Source organism: Protopterus annectens, chromosome 9.part0 (assembly GCF_019279795.1).
Source record: "Protopterus annectens isolate FY-2018-M chromosome 9.part0, PAN1.0, whole genome shotgun sequence".
Lineage (NCBI taxonomy): Eukaryota > Metazoa > Chordata > Ceratodontiformes > Protopteridae > Protopterus > Protopterus annectens.
The window spans coordinates 114843954-114866773 of NC_056743.1; the positions used below are offsets into that span (position 1 = coordinate 114843954).

The window sequence follows — 22820 nt, forward strand, 5'->3', positions numbered from 1 at the left end:
ATTCATATATATTTTCTGACTATATAACTGATTTTAGGCAAAATAGAGCAAGACACATAAATCTAATATGTTGTTTCCAGATGAAGTACTTGCTTTTAAGCTATAAAATACTGCATGTACAACTGAACAAATGGTCTTAACAGCATGTTCTAAACTTAGCTTTAAAGCACATTTTTGGGTAAAAGGCATCAGGCACTGCAATGAACATTAGCATAAGTTGGGACATACCACATTTCACAGAGCAGAAATGAAGTAGGAAGTGGGGCAGATAAGAGAAAAATGACACCAATGTTACAGGGTAGTAATCCCCTAGACTAGTGTGACACTAGGACCAATGTAAGAAAGAGCATGTATCATGGGATGAAGAGAAGCGGACAAATTAAAATAAGTCTGTACTCATAATAAACACTTCATAAACTGAATGTTGCATTGTACTCGGACGCCATGAGATTCAATATGCTAATTTCAAAACATTACTTTCCAGTGTTCAACAAATACATAAATAACTGAATTATGTTTACTAGTGGTGGAGAAGAAAGGGCCCCACAGAAGTATAAAACCAGTAAACATTTTATGTGAAAGTTGAAACTTTTCAACAAAAGTTTTCCTTTGCTGTAGAGGGAGAAGCACCGACTGTAACTCAGCTAACTTGGAAACGAGCAATGGTATGAGCAATGGATAGGCTGATGGGAATGAATGAATGAGAAGTAAAAGCCCAACAATGGTTAAACTAATCTGGTGTGTGTCTGTATGTGTGTGTGTGTTGGGGGGGGGGGGCAGTGATAGAAACTGGGGTCCCATCGTACTATGTCCATGGAAGTACACTTTAGTTAGCTAAAAACAAGTAAAAGATAAGTACAGAAAATACCACTAAACTCATCAATAATGCAGTAGAAAAGAATCAGAGGATATACATGTGGACAGACCAAAACATCGGAATGTCTTATTCATCTTTTCCTTCTCTTACCCTCCTTATACCAAAAACAAAAACACCCAATTGTCTTTCATTCTTCCCCTCTGCCGTTTCCACTTTCATTTATCTTCACCATTACTCTCCAATGAACTTTCCTTCTCTTTTGTAAACAGCACCACAGCCAACAACTTACTCCTTCTTTAAAAACATCTTCCATACAGTTGTAGGAGTAGGAGTCATCCTTAGTTCCTCGATTCATCAGTTTACCTTGCATCTATGCTTCACTGAACAATTCCCTGACATAATCAAACACATATGATAGGTGTACTTTGCAGGCAAAATAACCACTGAGAAATAAGTAGAATTGTGCAAGTCCTACTTACCTGTAACAGTAGATGTTCCCTCACTGCCTCTATGGCATTTTGGGATACCTGCCAAGGTAAACTAGTACTAGTCAGCATTCAAAATCTCAGATTCCCTTTCCTCTCTCTCTCTCTTCCTGTGACAGCTGACTGGCTGAGCATATCTTGAAAGGGAAGTGCACAGCTGTCACAGAGAGTGTATTCAGACTTTTCCTCTTCTACAAAGGACAGGAAAGTACCTGAAGGCAGAATCATCTAGCAACAGTTAATCTGCAATCAACCACAATACCATATAAAAAAACAAATCCAACAACAACTGAATCAAAGAGGTTGAGACTCACCTCAACTATGCATAATCTTGAGGAATGGCAGGTGGGTGCTGCCACTGAGGCAGTGAGGAATTTAAGCATCTACTGCTACAGGTACTTAGCACTTACACAACTGCACTATGTTCATCATTCTCACTGCTTCAGTAGTATCTTGGGTAGATTCCCAAAGCTTTCATTACCTGGGAGGTCGAAGGATGAGGATCTAGGAGCTCCTGCAGAATGATCCAAGCAAAGCCAGCTCTAGACCTTGAAAGATAATCCAGTATGTCGTCTTTTGTGAAGGGATGAACAAGGGACCAGGTTGCTCCCTTTACAATGCTTCTACAGTCTAACCCTTTCAATGCCACTGAAAAGGATAAAGCTTGAGTGAGACTTACCTTACCTGGAAGAGGACTATAATGGTAGGAGTAACAGGAAACAATAACAGAGAACATCTATGGTGCAATAGTTCACTTAGAGAAAAGCTGATCTTTCCTAGCTCCCATGTAGGAGAGAAAAAAGAAGTTATGTCTTACCATAACGTTCCATCTGTATTGTTGATCCTCGTTCAGTCATTATGCATGGGTATCTGTTCCGAGCTCGGTACCGAGCTGGCCATTTTCCAAGCTCGCGTCAGCTTCAAACTCTCGAGATAAACTCTTACCCACAAACCCCCTCCCCTGTTACCTCAGATTGAGTTTGCAAGTTAAAGAAGGTAGAGGCTACCTCTGGTCAAATAACCTAAGAGAACCGGATGGTGAGATCCACTAGAAACCACAGGAGGGGGAAGGAGGGAGGGTTGTAATGACTGAATGAGGATCAACAATACAGATGGAACATTATGGTAAGACATAACTTCTTTATCTGATATTGTTAATCCTTGTTCATTCCTTACGCATGGGCCCGAGTCCCCAGCTACCTCTATTCCTGGGAGGCTCTCATGGAAGGACATTCCTGAGCACCATAGAACTGAAGGATGCTCTTCCCCTGGAGGCCAAATCCAATTTGTAATGACTGATGAAGGTATGAGGCGTAGCCCAAGTTGCAGCTGCACTGATGTCATGTAAAGAAGCTCTGGCATGGAAGGCAGCACAAGTTGCCACAGACCTCGTTGAATGAGCTTTCATGGTAGTAGGCAACAAGATATTATGTTGTGTGCAAATAAAGGTCACACAGTCCTTCAACCATCTAACTAATGTGACCTTAGCAACAGCAGATCCTACTCTTGGTCTAGAAAAGGCCAAAAATAACTGGTCAGATTTACGAAAGGGTTTAGTCCTATTTAAGTAAAAACTGATTTGCCTGTGGATATCTAGGGTATGCAGGCAATACTCTCCTCTGTTTGAATGATTGGGAAAGAAAACTGGCAATTCAATGGCTTGATTAATGGACATTTCAGAGATCACTTTAGGCAGAAATGACAGATTAGTTCTCAGACGCACTCTATCTCTATGAAAAATCAAATATGGACTCTTGATACATAAAGCTTGAAGTTCAGAAATACATCTGGCAGAAGTAATAGCGACCAAAAACAAGGTTTTCCATGACAAATACTTGAGGTCACAAGAAGAGGCTGGTTCGAAAGGTGCCATTGTCAGAGCTTGTAGAACTAAAGATAAATCCCATGGTTTAATAGATTCTCTAAAAGGTGGCTTGAGATGATTCACACCTTTTATGAAGGTCTTGCACAATTTATGAGACATAAGAGAGGAATCTTGGACACCCTCATGAAAATTAGAAATTGCAGCCAAATGAACTCTACTGGTAGAGGCCGATAGACCTGATTGAAACAGGTCGGCCAGATAGTCTAGTATTAATGACCCTGGTGCCGAAAAGGGGTCTACTTGTCTATCTTTCAGCCAACAAGTAAATCTTTTCCACTTGCTCAGATAAGTAATTCTAGTGGAAGACTTATGAGAAGCAATGAGAATATCACTTACTGGTAAAGAAAGATCATTCTGCCTGGCAATAAAGGGAATTGGAGTAGCCAAGCTGCTAGCTTCAGGCTGTTCAGGTTGGGATGAATCAGGTTCTGTGGGTGTAAGATCAACTCTGGGGTTGGATTGAGAATCCATGGTCGATCTAGTAGGTGAGGCCAAAGGAAGGGGAACCAAATCTGTCGAGGCCAATATGGTATTATGAGGATCACCTTGCTCTTCAATTGCTGGGCTTTCTTCAGAAACTGGGGAATGAGGGGAAAGGGTGGAAATGTGTAAAGAAGACCCGAGGGCCAATCATGGACTACAGCGTCCCTGGGTGACTGTCCCGGAGGGGGAATCTGGGTGAAGTAGTTGCTGCATTTGTAGTTGGTCAGGGATGCAAAGAGGTCGCAGCAAGGACAGCCCCAGCAGTGGAAGATCGCTGCCGCTAACAAGGGATTCAGGGACCACTCGTGAGGTTGAAGAATGCACCTGCTGAGTCTGTCTGTTATCACGTTGGAACTCCTGGGAATGTGCGTTGCTAGAAGAAAATGTTTGGTAGCCATCACCCATTGCCATATCCTCATGGCCTCTCAACAAAGGGGGTAAGATTTGGTTCCACCTTGCTTGTTGATGTACCGGACCACCGCCATGTTGTCTGACTGAATCGCAATTGTCCCAAATGGCAGCAGGGGATGGAATGCTTGCAATGCCAGAAGCACTGCCCTCAGCTCTAGAACATTTATATGCAGATGGGCCTCCAGTTGGGACCAAGTGCCTTGGACGGTCTGTCCCTGATATAGCCCCCCCACCCCATCAGGGAGGCATCCATGGTCACTGTGTCCTTGTGTTGCTGTGGGGAGAAGGAGCGAGATGATTGTGAGAGATTGTGTATCATCCACCAATTTAAATCCTGTTTGCACCTGTGGGTTACTCGAATCATGGCTGAAAAAGGATGCTGAAAAGGATACCATTGGGTGAGCAGTACCCATTGTAGAAGCCTCATGTGAAACCTGGCCAGGGGAACAATGGTGATGGAAGCTTCCATTGAACCCAACAGCTGTAGAACAGAGTGAGCCGTGGATTTTTCCTTTGAAAGGATTGGAATTAGTTGTTGCTTTATCCTTAGAATTCTGTGGTTTGGAATAGGAGCTCTGCAGTTTTTTGTGTCCAAGATAACCCCTATGAATTCTGTCGACTGAGATGGAGTGAGATTGGATTCCTGCCACTTTAAGGTTATGCCTAGCCTTTGAGCAACGAGGAGAGAATATGCCAGGGCTTTTTCCAGTAGATGTCTGGTGGGGGTGGAAATGAGCCAGTCGTCTAGGTATGGAAACACCTGGAATCCTTGAAGTCGCAAGTGAGCTGTGACAACTGCCATGCACTTTGTGAACTCTCTGGGGGCTGTAGAGAGTCTGAAGGGCAGTACTCTGAACTGGTAGTGACTGGCTCCTGCACGGAAACACAGAAATCTTCTTCATGGCCTGTTTACCTTTATGTGGTAGTATGCATCTTGAAAATCTATAGAGCACATCCAATTGTCTTTTTCTAAAAGCGGGAGAATAGACTGTATTGAGACTATCCGAAATTTTTGTACTCTCACAAACTTGTTCAATACACTGAGATCCAAAATTAGTCTCCAGTCCCCGGTTTTCTTTGTCACCAAAAATAATCTTGAGTAGAATCCGTATCCTATCTGGACTGGAGGGACTATTTGGATGACTCTTTTTCTTAGCAGCTTTTCTATCTCTAGTGCTGCTTTTTCCCTCTGACTGGGTGGAACGTCGGGAAGATTTTTTGAAGGGAAGGGACAAAGATCGAAGGGGATATGATAACCTCTGGTTATGATCCTTTGTACCCAAGAATCAGTGGTGATGGTTAGCCAGGCAGAAGGGTTCAAGGAGAAACATCCCCCAACCACCTCCACAGGAAATGAGTTGGGTCGCTCTTCAGGAGTGCTGTTAGGATTGACCAGGGAAAGAACCCCTGGAACCCTGGTTACATGGTCCTCTTCTGCCCCGAAAGGAGCGCCTTCCCTGTGAGTTTCCCCCTCTGCCTGTGTGTCACAGAAAGGACCCTGAGATTTCTTGAACCATATCTTCCCACTCTTTTGGTTTCGGAAGAAAGCACATTGAGGGGAAGAATAACAGACACCTAAGGCAGAAAGGGTCTTACCGTCCTGTTCACATCTGGCCAGTGTGCTTTTAACTTTGGGCCCAAAGAACGAGGAGGGCTCAATGGGGGCATTAAGAAAAGATTTAAAGGGTTCCGCGAAGTTGCACAAGTGCATCCAGGCGTATCGTCTCAAGACCGCAGCTGAACCCGCTGCTCCTTCTAATGAGTGAGATATCAGTCGCATAGAGGAGTTAGATATAGATTCAATGGTGGCCAGCTGAGAGGCCACTTTGTCACGGACCTCATCAGACACAGTACCAGTCAAGGTTTCAGGGAGCTCAGATCCCTTTGAAGCCTGGTAAAATGTGCCATATAATTCAGGGACCTGATAGCAAAGGTCGCTGAAGCAAAGGTGCACTTCCCTAGCCTGTCCAGGGCCCGGGACTCTTTGTTAGGCGGATGGACAGTCTGGCTTTCTTCTTCTGCCAGATCCTTTTTTGTTGCGGCCGCCACCACCAAAGCATCCACAGGAAGACCTTTGGACCAATGGGGATCCGAAGCAGGAGGGGACAAGATCTTATCTGGCCTCCGGGGAATAGCTTCGACGGTATCAGGAAACTTTCAATCACACTGCACGATGAGCCGGACAAGTTCATCGGCAGGTGGAGTAACCCAGGAGGTAGGGGGCTGGGAGCAAAAGGCCTGCAGGAACACAGATTCCTCAGGGTTGGATTAGAGGACTGCCAGTCACCTCTCTATTTCAGGATTTTGAGGATATCACCAGAGGATACCTCAGAGGGTGACCAAGGGGATCCTTCCTCCTCATCGAAATCTGTGCCTTCAGTGAGGGACTCCTCTGTGGAGTCCATGTGCTTCCTCTTACACAAACTTTTCCAGTGGACCTCATCAATGGGAGAAGCTAGAGAAGACAGCAGAAAAGGGGATTCCTGAGGGAATATGTTCTGCGACCCTTGCACCCAGAGTCCGCTAGATGCAACTTGTGGAACCAGTGTACCAGAGGAGGGCGGAGGTGTAGACAGTCTGATATCGCCAGCAGCAGCGAAAGCCTTCTCCATCAGTTGGAAGGCTGGTCCACCCGAAGAGGAGTGTATGTCTAGGGCAGGGGTTACCCCTCCTCTAAGTGGTTCAGCCTGCTGACCCGGAGTCCCTGGATGGCTATGGAGCAGCAAGCTATGCGTGTCACAGCTGACATCCTGGGTCATAGCAAAACTTTCCTGCCATGAAGGCAACTGTGGTTCCTTAGTGAGATCCATAAACGGAACCGCAGAAGGGGAAGACTGTGCTATATCCATGGACTTCAAAGGCAATGAAGGAGGAGAATAAGAAGGGGTCTTTGGAGCTGGGTGATCACCTCCCAAGGAAGGATAGTTCCTGAGGGGTGGAATACCTCTGGCCAAGAGTACCTGGTCCACAAGATGCAACACATCATGTTTGGAAAGGCTTCTAGTGGACCTCGCGGAGACTGATGGAGAAACAGGCCTGTCCACAGAAGAGGCATACTCTGTGCCCATCTCATCTGACTGCACCGAGGACAACGATGCCGAAAAAGACTGGACTACCGTTGTCTGCACAGAAGAAGTCATTAGTGCCGAGGTCATTGTCTGCACCGACACAGGGATCGGTGCCGAAGTGGGAGTCTGTGCCAAAGCTGGAACCGACAAAACTGAAGTCAACAATAAAGGGTTCCGAGGAAGATCTCGGAGGCAACGCGGTCAAGGTCTGCGCCGACTGAACGGTCGGTGCCGATACAGTGGTAATGGTCTGAACCAAGGAGCCCCTTGGTGCCACTATATAGAAGGCTGCAGGAGAGGACGGAGCCGAAATCACTAATGGAGCCGAAGGCCTCGGTGCCGAAAGTCTAGGCACCGAAAGCACTGGGGCTGACAGAGAGCTCCGGAGCCGAAAATTTAGCCTTTTTAGGTTTTGGTTGGTGAAGGCAAGGATTTAGCCTTAGTAGAAACATCCATTTTCTTATGGGCTTTAGGAGGGATTGAGACCTCCGAACCAGAAATAGCCTCTGAAAAGGGAGATTTTAGAAGTCCCATCAGTATCAGCTTGTTTTTCCTTTCTAACAAAGTTCTATTAGAAAAGTTAACACAAACAGTACAGGGTGGTTCAACAGATAAATGGGAAGCTGCCAAACAATAAACACACAGAGTGTGCATCAGAAGTAGGCAGTTTGTGTCCACAATCAGAACACCGCTTAAACCCCAGACTATCTTTTTTATCTGCCATATTAATTAATAGAAAAGTACCAACAATGGTACAAGACAGCACCCGGAGGTATGAGAGAGAAAAGGGGAAAAGATTGCCAACGATGGTAAAGAGAAAATACCTCGCGGTAAAAGTAGTACGTAAAAAACAGAAAAACCGGAGGAAATTATGAACGCTAGATGCGATAGGGTAAGAGACAATAAAATCAACTACTACAAAAACACGAACTTTGAACAAAGTAAATCCGCTTAAGCTGAACGCTTTTCCAATTCGCTTTATTGAAATAAAATGAAGCGTTTGAAATTTAAAATATGCTTTTCGTCCTAAAACAGTATTCGGACTTCTTCAGACTAACTGACAAACATCAGAAGATAAAACACGTCAGATCAGCTGGAATAGTTCAAGGACCTCTTCGAAGAGCAGATCGATATAGAAACTGGAGAGATGCTACAACAACAGAAGTAAATTATTCAATTGCTAGGAACAAAACAGTGTTAGAGATACATTAAGAGTGAGGTGGTGAAATAGGAGAAAGGATGGTGGTTTCAGGGTGGTTGGCTACAGTGGCAAGACCATTTTGTTTTTAGGTATTTCCTTGTGGCTAATTTGAAACTTTTGCTATGGTGGAGGGATTTTATTTCCAAGGGGGGTTAGTTCCAGGATATAGCTGGGTTATAGTTATAGAGAAGGCAGTCTATTTTAGTTTTGGGTTTGTAGATGTCTAATAATTTTTGATTTGAGCTGCGTAGTGTCCTAGCAGGGGAATATTTGGATATGATAGTAGAGAGGTTGGGGGCAGAAGGAGGGTAGGATAGAGGATACAGTGGATGATTTGTAGTTGGTATAGTTGGAGCAGCTGAGGGAATTCTAGCCAGTCTAGTTGCTGTATTGCTAAGCAGTAGTGTGACTTGTAGGTTTGGTTAGCTGCAAATCTGGCAATCTTATTATAGGTAGTTTCAAGCTTGGAAATAAGTGTAGAATTTAGGTTTGTGAATATGTGGCAGCTGTACAGGAGTGTTGGGAGTAATAACGCATGGGAGAGAGCTTTTCAGGCAGTGTTAAGTTAAGTATTTCTCGCTACGGAAAAGGTGTCCAAGTTTCTGATGAGTTCTTTTTACCGAGTTAGTAATATGGAGATCAAACTTAAGCTGATCATCTATTGTAACACCTAGCAATGTAGTACTAGATTCAGCTGAGATGATAGTGTTGTTGCAAGATAAGATGGTAAATGTACTTTTGAGTGTGGTGATGTTTTAGGGAGGAAGAGCAGGAGCTTAGTTTTTTTTTTTATTAAATATTAGTTTGTTATCACTAAGCCAAGTCTCAATGGTGTGGAAGGATGCCTGGGTAGTTGAGTGGAGGTCAGTTGGGTTGTCAGCAATGGTTATAACAGTTGAGTAATCAGCATATTGCACAAGAGATGAATGGGGACAAGAGGAGTAGAGCAAGTTGGTGAAAATATTAAAGAGTAGTGGTCCAAGTATGGACCCTTGGGGGACTCCCATTTGTATAGTGAGAGGGGAGGATAGTACAGAGAGCCATTTAACTAATTGCTGGTGGTTGAGAGATAGCTGGAGAACCAGGAGATAGTAAGGGAAGAGAAATGTAAGTTAGTGAGTTTATCTAGGAGTGGGTGAGAGACAGTGTCAAAGGCTTTAGAAAGGTCAAGGAATAGGCATAAGACAAGTTTATTGTTATCACGAGCTAGGGAGACTACGTTGATGAATGATATGAGTGCAGTAGTTGTACTATGCTTGGGACGGAAACCATGCTGTGTGGGTGTGAGGTTTTCATGGTGAAGGTAATGCTATATTTGCTTGTGAATGCATTTCTCTAGGATGTTTGAGAGTGGAGAGAGTATGGCAATCTGTCTGAAGTTGGATATGCCTGAGGAGTTGCCCCCCTTTGTGAATGGGTAGAGTAAAGAACTTCTTCCACATAGTGGGGACATAGGATTCAGAAATGGATCGGTTGATTAAGATGGATACAAGATAGGCAACAGGTTCAGAGGCAATCTGCAGGAAGTAAAAGGGTAGCTTGTCAACAGATAGGGAGCAAGGTTTAAGTTTAGAGAGTAATGACTTTACATAGTTAGTTGATACTGCTTTTAGAGAGAAGGAGTTAGGAGGGTTTGGAAGAGGTATAGAGTTTGTGGGGGGTGCTAGTGTTGTTTCTGGGGGGGGGGAGAGAATTTATTATGGAGGTTACTGAGTTTATAAAATGATTGTTAAATGTGTTGGCTGTCTTCAGGTGTTGCATAGATATGCATGTATATGTGTGTATATATACATATATATATATATATATATATACATAATATATACATACACACACACACACACACACAAACAGAAAGAGAATAATAAATCTGATAATAAAATGACAAGACAGGGCAAATGGGGCTTATTTGAGCAGTAAGTTAGAAAAATCACTACTGGATCCGATGAATAGTCACAAGACCTTCCTTTCTGCATGGCAGAAAAGGCTGAATACTCACTTCATGTGACAGCTATAGGTTTCCCTTTCTGGATATACTCAGTCAATCAGCTGTCATAGGAGAGAAGGAGAGGAGTCTGAGCTTTAAAAACTGACCAGTACTGGGTTATCTAGGCAAATAACTGAAAATACCTCTGAGAGAGAGGAAATGAAGAACACATGTAGTGACCAGAGCAAGGAAGAAAGTAGTTCAACTTTAATTTGAAATTTTTGAACACTTTTGTTCACAGTAACTTACCAGAGCCTTGGCCACACAGTTCTGTTCTCCTGCATAGCAGAAGTCACCTGATACATTGGTTTCAAACCAGATGTGTTCCCCATACTGTGCATTCTCCTGAAAAAAAAAAAAAAAGAGTGAATTCATTTCTCAATTGTAAAAAAAAAACTCCAATATATGAGTTAGTGAGGGCACTAGACCAGTGCAAATACCAGTTATAACATTACTACTACAAAGGTCTGAGTGCTCCTCTTTCACAAAGAAGATCAAATGCATTAGACTTGCCCATCACAGGTACTATGAGTCAGTTCTATTCAATGCATTTTAAGAAATGCCTCAGAACATTAAAAAAAGCAAATTAAAACACAGAATGTACAACCACTCCTATGACATTTCTTCCCATACCAAAACAAATTATTCAAATGCAGTGTTTTCCCTAAAATTACAGTATCACAAACATTTTATATGCTGGTCAAACAGAAATGTGCCACTGAAGGCTGTTGATTCAACAATGGAAGAAAAGTCCTCAATGTCACTATTCTCAACCTTTCCTGTAAGACCTAACTCAGTGAGGAAACATCTAAGAATGGCTTCCATTTACTACAGGTATCACCTGATCACTTCAAGATATTTGGAATAATAATTGGGACATATTTGATATGCTTACTCTTTGAAATAAGAAATCTGTGTGCACTCTGCTCCACGGTCAAATATATGCTTCACTTTCAAGTAAATCCTATAATATACTCTTCTCCTGACTTATTACAATATGAGCGGATATATTTACCTTCAGTACAACTGTCCCTATTAATTGGCATCATCTCCCAGGATAACTCTAGCAACTTACCAAGTACTCATAGTTCAGGAAGGAACTAACAGTACACCTAAAAGCCACATGCAAGTGAAACTGATTTATACAGAAAGGACAATTTCCACTGCCTAGCTATACACCTCCGTCTTGCTCCTATATTCACATATAAGCCTTAAGAACAAAGATTCCTACTGCATAACTAAGGGACTTCTCTCTATTGTAAATAAGCAAACTTAATTTATAATTCTTTTTCCTACAGTACTGGAACACTGACAAATTCTGCTCTAATCAGTTAATGACTCTACTCAGTCCACTAATCACTTACTATTTCTCCACTTTTCTGTTCCTTTCATAACTTTCTACTCTCTCCTCAACTCTTGGAGCATACTTCTGTTTCATCTCCAGAATCCAAATTCTCTTCTTTGGGACACTTTCTGTACTGATATTACTACATTTTCATAAGTCATTGGTACTTTAAGTGGTTTTAAATATTTGGACAATAAAAGATTTTAGCCTATGTAAAAGCTTCATAATCAAGTTTTGGGTACTTGTGTAATTTTTGAAATACTCTATTTGAATCTGTTGCTTGTACTTGTGTGCATTAAAGACAGTTATGAGACCTCTGATTAGTACATGTTCAGTGATAATATCAATAATACAGATTATGTGACTGTGACAATAAAGACAACCCTAGAATAAATTATAAGAACTGTTGGTGTATATAGCCCAATGAAGTCAAGTGCTGATGACCTAGAGGAATTCATACATTTCTTACATGAAACAGCAGGGATGAATAATAGTGGCTGGGGACTTAAATTTACCAGAAACAGACTGGAATAATATTGATTCAACAGCATTAGTATGGAAAATATTCACAAAGTATGTTCATGAACAGCAATTTTTTTCAGATTGTAAAAAATCTAACAGGAAAAAGAACATACTAGAAACTGTTTCTGTTCCGAAAGAAGTTACTGTTACTTCGTATCATGTCAAGTTTTACCACCACTGATTTGCAGTGATCATGGGGTTATAAATGTTAATTTGTTGCTAGATAATTCTGCCAAACTGAAATATAAATCAATGGACAGAATATTAATTACAAATTATATGGAAGCAAAATAGTCACTATGCAAAACCAACTGGAGTGATGTGTTCAGTGGAAAAATGCAGAAGGAATGTGGAAAGTCTGAAAGAGAAATTGTGCGAGTACAAAAAAATCAAAAAAAATGTTTAACATCAGGATCTAGGCATACAAAGTCACGGGGATATATTTCCATAAGAACAAGATACCTGATTAAGGCGAGAGACAAAAAATATAAGAAATGGAAAAGAGGTTGAAATGCAACTTTGAAAACTGAAATAAACAAACTGGACAAACAAGACTAAGAAAATATATAGAAAGATACTAAGCATAACAGGAAACCATGTTATAATACATAAGATGTGGAAGGAGTAAAGACAAGCACATTGATAAACTGTGTGTACATTCTAAAATTTAATCTCACACAACAGATTATAGATATATTTCCAAAATCTTATGTAATACAGTTTGGTGCCACAAAAGGGGTGAAAAGTTATTCTAGTGATATTCAGGTAACCTCTGATACTGAAATCAAAGTAGATTATACTGAAAAAGAATTATGCAAACTGGATCAAAACAAAGCACTGGAAGGAGACAGAATATCTAATACTGACCTGAGTACACCTCAGCAAAAACTTGTAGTATCATAATATCTACTATTTACTAGGTCATATAAATAATGGGAGACTCCTCAAGATTGGAGCCATACACTTATTAAACCTGTCTTTAAGGGAAAGGGGAGTAGGACAAACCCAAAGTCATATAAACCCTTAAGTCTACTTTCATGTTGTGGAAAAAATAATGGAGAAAGTAATACTGGAGAAGTTACTGTCAGAACTGCAAAGTTTAGAAAATAAAATTCGAACCACCACGCTGTAAAATACCAGTTACTTATTAAGACACACAACATAAGTGCTTTTGGGTGAAGTACCCTTCATTAGACAAATCACAAATAAACTGAATCACATTTAAAACACGAAGCAGCCAATCACAGTCAATACTGAGCCCTCCTCATCTTGAAGGCAGGTTTGATGGGAATAATCCCATTCACCCCAGGTTGTCTGTGTGCACACATCTCTATAATCCATTTACTTTCAAAGTATTCTGTCAAACTGCCTATGTCACCCCCTCTCTTGGATAACTTAACAGTCTAACACCATAAAAACAAAGGTATGCCCAATATGTTCACCTACATGCTGATATAAAGCAATGTGGGTATTACCTCCAATCCTAAATCCTCCAAAGGCAGACGTCCTGTCTGGTGGACCCCAGCCATAAACAAACTATACAATAGAAGGAGGAAGCTACTACATGATAGATCAAAATCCCAAAAAGGGAAGGCATCTCTGATCAGTGTTAGCAAAAAACTACGGGCACTCATAAAATCGTCTAAGGCCAGCTTCGAGAGAAAAATTGCACAGGACACTAAGGATAATCACAAGGCTTTCTTTAGTTATGTTAGGAACCTGGGTTTGAATTCCCAGATATGCTCAGAATTAGTCCAAAATGACAAAAAATACACTGAACCCACAGACATTGCTAACATCCTAGCTGACATCTCAGATGCTCAGGTAAGAGGCGCCCTCTCCAAAGCAAAAAACACAGCATCAATGGGACCAGATGGTGTCCTGGGCTGCGTCCTACATGAACTCCAAGAAGAGCTAAACCCAAACATAAAACTACTGTTCAATCTCAGCCTTACCACAGGATATGTACCCAAAGAGTGGCGTACAGCAACAGTGGTCCCTCTCCACAAAGGTGGTGCCTCAACAGATCCTGGAAACTATCACCCCATAAGTCTGACTAGCTTGGTCTGCAAAGCTATGGAAAGGATCATCATGGACCTCATAAAAAAAGATATTGGGGACCTACAGACACTGGATCCTACCCAGTTCGGCTTTGTTAAGGGCAGATCCTGCCTCTTAAACCTGGTTGATTTCTTTGAAACGGTCACCAAGGCCATTGACGAGGGGAAGGTGGTCCACACAGCCTACCTGGAACTTGCAAAAGCCTTCAATACAATACCCCACTCAGGCATTATAGATAAGCTCACCAGCGTAAATATAAACCCCTATGTCACTAGATGGGTTGCAAACTGGCTCAAGGACAGAACCCACATGGTTAGAATTGCTGTAGCCATCATAGACTCCAAACCATTTACAAGTGGCATCCCACAAGGCTCAGTCTTGGGACCTCTCCTGTTCGGTATATATTTTTCGGAGGTACAGGCCAACACAGAAGGACTGTGGCTGACCAAGTTCGCAGATGACTGCAAACTGGGTGCTATAATAGACTCTCCAGCCGACACAAGCATCCTCCAAAAGGGCCTCATAGAAACAGACAACTGGTGCCAGAGCCATGGCCTCAAGCTAAACGCCAAAAAGTGTATAGTCATCCCCTATGGCAAAAACAAAGTGCCCACAAATTACCACATAGGTAGTAATCCATTAAGTACGGAAGAAGTAATTAGGGACCTGGGGACCCAAGTTGATAGCAATCTCTCATTTGACAACCACGTGGCCAAAGTGGTTAGAAAAACATTTTATATAGCCCACCTAACCATGAAGGGATTCACATCTAGATCAGGGGAGGTCATCGTGCCTCTTTACTCATCCCCCCATAATTGAGTACAATGCCCCTTTTGGGATGTACCTTACCAGACACCTGCAGCAACTGGAAAGACCCCAAAAGTACCTCACCAAGAGGATCAAAGGGCTCAAACAGATGCCATATGCTGCCCAGTTAAAGAAACTCCAGCTCTACTCAGTGGCATACCGCCTGCTCAGAGGCGATCTGTGTCTGACGTATAAAGCCATGTCCAACCCGGAATTAATGGACATGCTGCACCTCAGAAAATCCAAATCACATCGAGCTACTCGCTCGAGAGACTTGAGCCTCAGCACTGAAATAAATAGGACATGTTGGAGGGACAGATTCATAACCCAGAGGCTCCCTTCACTCTGGAATAAAATCCCAGTCCAGGTTATGCAGAGTCCCTCATTGACTCTCTTCAAGAGGAATCTTGATGAGTGGATGGGGGATCATAGGTTTACCCCGGGTATCACTTCTGTGTCACTGTTAGACAGAGGCACAGTATACTAACCTCGAAAAAGGGCATAGCAAAATTAATTTAAAATGGGTACCGAAAGCCAAACACACTCTGGCTAGGCTTATAAATGCCCTAGGGCAGATAGCCTAGTATGAACCTGTACATATTGCTGATAAATGTTGCAATATTCTATTTTTTAATTTACAGTTTGTTTTACCCACATAGAATGAATAGCAGTCCTTGCACTGAGTTTTAAAACTGCAAAGTTTGGGATTTGAAACCATATATCAGCATGCATATGGTGAAAATAGATCTATTATCACCTGTAACATGATGTTCTATAAGAACATTGTAACAGCTATAAATGAAAATGTGTGCTGTGATGTAACTGCCCTGTGCTTGTGGTAACCTTTATACAGAGTGTGTGAAAACATGCACACGCCCAACAAAAGGCAGAGCTGGCCTAACAGAGGTGGACACATTAGCCAATTGGGAGGGGATGAAGGCAAAACCTATAAAATGGGATCCTGCCACATACACAAGCCATAAACTACTAGGGAACACAACTTTTGCTCTCTCTAAGCTTTAACAACAAAAGGAAATGTGGTGAAATCCAATAAGGAGGATGACATGGTGTACTGGGGCATCCATGTAAGGAGGGGGGTAAATGGGCCAATAAAGACTCCTGAGGGGCATAATGTTTATTTGAAATGCTGACATCAGTCACCATAAAAAACAGCTCAGTGTTAGTCCAAAAATTCCTTACAAAGCTTTTAACTTTGTATTTGGGTTATGGTATAAACTGTGTCTGTTGCCAATGTTAAAGTTATCACTTTCAGAAATATTATCTAACATTAAAAAGGACTGCTGTTCTTTTTTGCCTTTAGTATAGCCAATGGTTTGAGGACCAATTTTTTGCAGACTATTTGGCAAGCAATAGGCTTATGTTCTTAGAAGAGCTTGCAGAAGATCTCTCGTGGAATGAGATAACAGAGGTGTAACAGATACTGGTATGGATATGTCCTGACAATGGAACTTTGGCACCAAAAGTCTGCAGTAAATTAACTTCTCCTTTGTTCTGCATTTGTCATTATCAGATCCTGATCTAGGTCTCTCTTGGTCTACTGACCTCTATAAATGAGAGCATTCAGTCACTTTTGTCTGGATATACTAATGGCAATTATGATGACTTTTCCAACTTTATGTCAGGCTGTTATCCCCCTGTAGAGGGACCATTTATATTTGAGTGAATCTTGGTAGCGAGGGAAATTACAACTACTTATTTCTATTTGGATCTACTGTGTCTTTCTGTGGTCCTAATGCAAACAACTATGTACCATGAAAGTAACAAACAAAACAATGAAAATCTCAATATGTAATTTATTTAGCAAAAGCATACTTGTTTGGAGACCTCTGCGGGGAAGTCTTTGAACAACTGGTTTAGAAACATATCACACAACCACAACAGGAATCTGAAGAAGACAACACAAAAGCAGCAGCTTTATTAAAGACCTTAGCACCACGGCAGAAGCCTTTGAGGGAGTAATGACTTAAAAAAAATCCACTTTAAATACACAAGAAATAAATCATGAAACAACCAACTAATCAGACATTTTGAAATTAATTTGCTATTCAAAGCACAATATTTTAAAGTATTACATTTAATGTAAATATTCTGCTTATGTAAAAGTATTCTGTAGATCACCTCCCAAAACAGAATTCATTTTGACTTGTATCAAAACAGAGGCCAGTAATAAATCAGAGCAACTAGAATAGTAACTGGAAAAATGTATAGCAACTGGGATTTCTTTTTTAACTAACCTAATATCCCTAATATGTTCACAAATCCTGTCCTTTAACTTTCTTTTAGTTTTATCAGTCTTAAAAAGATTACAATGCCATTTAAGGACACATACAAAGTTTGTCAAATCACAGGAATACCTACCAGTGGTATCAACCATAATCCCATTGACAGCAGACAAAAAAAAGAAGTTATGTACTTACCATAACATTCCATGTTTGTAGTGCATCTCACCTACATTCTTGCTGGATGGTTCGGAGCCAACATTCGGCTCCGACTCGGCTGATACTAAAGCTCAAGAGCTTTTACTGGCTCGAGGCTAACCCCTATCCCATGGTGCCTCACGGCAATTCCCCAGATCTTGTTTGCAAGAAAGCAATAAGTACCTAACAGGTATGAATGATCAGAAACTGTATACATACAGTCAAAAATTTTTGTAATATAATCCATGCCAGGTGGACAACAACTATAACCAGGTCAGACAGCACCAGTATAGTCCACCAGATCCTCCAAAAACAGGAAGGGGGTAGGAGGGAGGGACGCAAGAATATAGGCGAGATGGACTACAAACATGGAACATTATGGTAAGTACATAACTACTTTATGCTATGTAGTCCTATCTCGCTGTAATTCTTGCTGAATGGGACAGAGTTCCAAGCACCTTTATCCTGGGTGGCTTAAGCGAAGAGACTCTTCAGCACAGTGGACCCAAAGGATGACCTGTCCCGAGAGGCCAAATCCAATTTATAATGAGTGACAAAAATATGTGGTCTTGCCGAAGTAGCTGCTGCGCAAATAGTATCAAGTGGGAGCCTAGATCTAAAGGCACATGAAGTAGATACTGCCCTAGTAGAATGGCCTTTTACTTTGCTAGGTACTTGTTTTCCAGCAGTTTGATAAGCAAAGGAAATGCAATCTGAAAGACATTTTTAAAGAGTAACCTTGGAAACAGGCAAGCCCTTATTCTTGTCAGAAAAGGAAACAAATAACTGATCTGATTTTCTGAATTCTTTAGTCCTGTGTAAGTAAAATCTGAGAATTCTGTGAACGTTTAATTGGTGTAGTCTATACTCAGATTTATTAGAGTGGCTTGGAAAAAACACTGGTAGCTCAATAGTAGTGTTCAGATTATGCTCTGAGCATACTTTGGGAAGAAAGGAGGGGTTTGTCCCGAGTGAGACTCTATCTTTGTGAAAAATAATGTAAGGAGGTTGAATAGCAAGAGCTTGCAGTTCTGAGACTGAGAAATGTTATGGCTACCAAGAATAGTGTTTTCCAAGATACCAATTTCAGATCTGATGAAGAAGAGGGCTCAAAGGGTGCAGACATTAATGATGTGAGAACTAAGTTTAAGTCCCAGGGTTCTAATGGCGGTTTGACTGGAGGCCTGAGAAGGATAACTCCTTTCAAAAAGGTTTTGCACAAAGTGTGTGACATGACTGTATTTCCCATGAAGCCAAAATGGAAATTAGAAATGGCAGCTAAAGCTAACTAGAACTCTGACTGATGCAAGGAAGGATACAATAGATTCTATAGGCGCTATATAGAGATCTAAGCCTTGGTTTGTAGCCCAAATAGAAAACCTTTTCCATTTGCTGGAGTAGAACTTCTGAGTGGAAGGCTTATGGGATAAGATCAGAATATGTTTGACAGAAGGCGATAGGGGGATGCACCTGGCTATTCGTGGAACTGGAGCAGCCATGCTGTCAATTTGAGGGTGTGGATGGTAGGATGGAACTGCCCCAACTTATGAATCAGGAGGTCTGGAGATGGATCCAGAATCCATGGTTCCTCCACAAGGTAGAACCACAGGAAGGGAAACCATACTTGTCGAGGCCAGTAAGGAGCAATGAGGATCAGGGTACTCCTTAACAGTTTTGCTTTCTGTGTTACCTTTGGGATGCTTGGAAAAGGTGGGAAGACATAAAAAAGTCCCAGGGGCCAATTGTGGACTACAGCATCCCTGGGTGACATCCCTTAATGGGGAATGACAGCAAAGTAGCTGCTGCATTTCATGTTCAGATGAGTGGCGAACAGCAGCAAGGCTGGCCCCATATGTGAAAGATCTCTTTCGCAACTTCTGCATTCAGGGACCACTCATGAGGCATCAGAATTGCTCGGCTGAGTTTGTCTGCTATCACGTTGGATTTCCCCAGGATGTGCATTGCTACCAGAAAATGCTGAGTGTCCATCTCCCATTTCCAAACTCTTAAGGCCTCTCGGCAAAGCGGGTAAGATTTGGTTCCCCCTTGCTTGTTTATGTACCACACGACAGACATGTTGTCTGACTGGATCGCAATTGTCCCAGTGGGAAGGGAGCTGTGAAGTGCTTGCAACACATATACCACTGCTCTCATCTCCAGAACATTGATGTGCAAGTGGTTCTCGTAGTTCTGCCAAGTACCTTAGACTGTCATTCCCAGATAATGCACCCCCCCCCCAATCTGGGAAGCGTCCGTGGTCAAAACTGCTTTCTCCTGGGGAGGAACAAGTGGACGACCTAGGAGAAGTTGTTCTGTGTGCAACCACCATGTTAGATCCTTCTTGCAGGTGTCTGTTATAAAAATCTAATGAGACAATGAAAGGTCTTGCATCGACCATTGGGCAAATAGCAGCCACTGAAGTATCCTCATGTGTAGATGGGCTAGAGGAACTAATAGGATGGAGGAAGCCATAGTCCCTAGGACTTGAAGGACTACCCTGGCCTGAACTGTTTGCTTGTTTATCAAGGATCTGACTTGATTGCGTAGAGACTCTACTCTTTCTGGTGTTAGTCTTGCTGACATGGTGGTTGTGTCTATTTCTGAGCCTAAGAATACAATGTGCTGCGAGGGAGATAAGGCTTATTTTTTTTAGGGTGACTGTGATGCCTAAACTGGCGCACAAGGATAGAGTCTCATCCCTGGTTCTGATGAGTTGATGCTTGTTGGTAGCAGTGAGAAGCCAGTCGTCTAGGTATGGAAACACCTGGAATCCTTGACATCTCAGGTGAGCCAATACCACTGCCATGCATTTGGTGAAAACTCTGAGGGCTGTAGTGACACCAAAGGGCAGTGTTCGGAACTGAAAATGACTGGCTCCCAGCCGGAACCTTAAGTGTCTCCTGGAGCTCCTGTCCATTTTAATATGGTAGTATGCGTCCTGGAGATCTATTGAGCACATCCAACTGTCTTTCCCCATAAAAGGGAATATCGACTGCAGAGTGATCATTCGGAACTTCGATTTCATTACAGACTTGTTGCGCCTGCTGAGATCTAGAATTGATCTCCAGTCCCCTGTCTTTTTTGGAACTAAAAAGAACCGAGAGTAAGTTCTGGATCCTTTTTGCTCTGTGGGGACTTCTTGGATGACTCTTTTTTGCAGCAATGAGATGACCTCTGATGTTGCACGGTCTAGTTGAATGGGTGGCATGTCTGGTAGAGACCGGTTTGTTGGGGTTTCGGAAACAAAGGGAATCAGATAACCTCTGGATATTATGGTGTGTACCCAACAATCTTGCGAGATGCTTAGCCAGGCGCTTGGGATAACAATAGATGACCCCCAACTGCCTCCAGACATGGACTGTCAGGCAACCCCTCAGGGGCGATGGAAGGGATGATCAGAGTAGGCTTCTCTATCTCCCTGATGTTGTGGATCTCCTCTGCCACAAGGGCGGCATCTTCCATTATATCTTCCCCCTCTGCCTCTAGGAGATGTTTGACCTTATGCCTGAGGGAAACATTTTTGGGATTTATGGAACCACATTTTTCCTCTTGTATTACCCCTGGGATAGGGTCTAGATGGGAGGGAGAAACAGACTCCGATGGCAGATAAGGTTTTCCCTTCCTGCTCGCACCTGGTCAACTGGGGTCCAGAAAGAGATGAACCACCAAAGGGGATGTTAGTGAAGGAAGACTTAAAGGATTCCATGAAATTACACAGATGCTTTCAAGAATGTCTCCTGAGGGATATTCCCGCTTTGGCTGCCCTACTCGCTCCATCTGCTGCATACAATATCAGCATCAAGGAGGAGTTAGCTATAGACTTAAGGGTGGAGAGCTGTGCAGAAACCTTATCCATGGAGCTAATGAACCCTGGAGGGCATCTCCCAACTCCTTCAGGAGATCCCTCTGAAGACGAGTAAAATGGGTAAGGTAATTTAGCGATCTTAGTGTACATGCCGCTGAAGAGAAGGTACGCTTCCCATACCTATCCATCGTCCTGGACTCCTTGTTAGGAGGATGGATATTAGAAGATGTTTTGGATAACTCCTTCTTGGAGGCTGCTGCTACCACCATAGCATCAATGGGAACTCCTTTGCTAAGAAAAGTCTTATCTTCAAGTGCTGTCATGAATTTATTTGGCCTCCTCAGGACGAGCTCCACTGAGTCTGGGGAGGTCCAGGCTTTCCACAATATGACCCGTAAGAGTTGGTCATAAGGCGGTGTCACCCAGGAGGTGGAAGGTCGGGAACCAAAGGCCTCAAGATACATGGATTCATCCTCAGTAGGGTTAGAGGTCTTCCAGTCACCCCTCTGTCTAAGGATTTCTAGGATGTCAGAAAAGCAGACATCCTCAGAGGGGGATCTAGGGAACCCTTCTGATTCCTCCAAATCAGTGTCAGAAGTGACACACTCAGGTGAGTCAACTTGCTTCCTCTTACAGAGTCTCTTCTGAGGGAGCTCTCCAGTGGGATAATCTAGGGAGGTCTCGGAAGAGGGGGCACCTCCAACGGGGGCTGCTTGGGCCTCCGGTTCCCTATGCTGTGTGGGTGGCGGGGGGAGAGGTTGCTGCCTGCTGCTGATGGGACACAGGTTCTAAACATATGGCTTTAGCAGAAGATAAATCTTTCTCTATAGCTTCAAAAGCCCCCCTCCCACTCTGAAGAAGACCTCCGCTCGGAGCAAGGGGGAATGGCTCCAAAGCAGATGTGGGTGCCGAGCTAAGATGAGCCGAGGCACCGAGAGGGAAGGTTGGTTCCAAAGAGAACCCAGGGTGTCTTTCCCCTCTGAGTCGACTCGAGAGCGCCAGCTCCCAGATCCCTCGGCTCCAGACTGAGCCACCGAGGATAGAGTAATTGGTTCTGAGGAAGCAGGGAGGATCCTGGAACCTATGGATCCAAGATTGAAGAACCTGAAGTGATGGGCTCCGAGAGCAAAGCAGATGGAGGAGGAACAGTGGCAAGTAAAGGGGTCGGCTCTGAAGCCTTTGGGTCCAGACAGGCCAATTTCTTTTCCAGAGCTGGATCTGAAAGCAACCTCTTCACCACCTGCTCGATGTCCTCATCTGAGAGTGTCCTGGAGGATCTGGTGGAGACAGAAGATCTCCTCCTATGCAAAATAGGAGATCTCAAGGTAGGTGACACAGGATCAATATCAAATAAATATCTCTGTACCGAAGGTTGCCTCGGCAACAAGGAGACCGACGGTACAGATGTGGAAGAAGCTGAATCGAAGCCAGAATTCCTTGGCACCGACGCTTTGGTCTTTTTTGACAGCTCCGAAGCTGGGGCCGAAGATTTCCGTTTTGAAAAC

The 22820-nt window shown here is 42.8% G+C and overlaps 1 protein-coding gene across 1 annotated transcript in view; it reads right to left on the bottom strand.

The window, feature by feature from the left end:
- The window catches only part of LOC122811072 (diacylglycerol kinase zeta-like), a 3109428-nt gene that overhangs the window by 2035681 nt on the left and 1050927 nt on the right, over positions 1-22820 (bottom strand). Inside the window, exon 4 of the mRNA XM_044082630.1 lies at positions 10587-10682. Coding sequence (XP_043938565.1) covers positions 10587-10682 — 96 coding nt within the window. The remainder of the gene's footprint in view (positions 1-10586; positions 10683-22820) is intronic.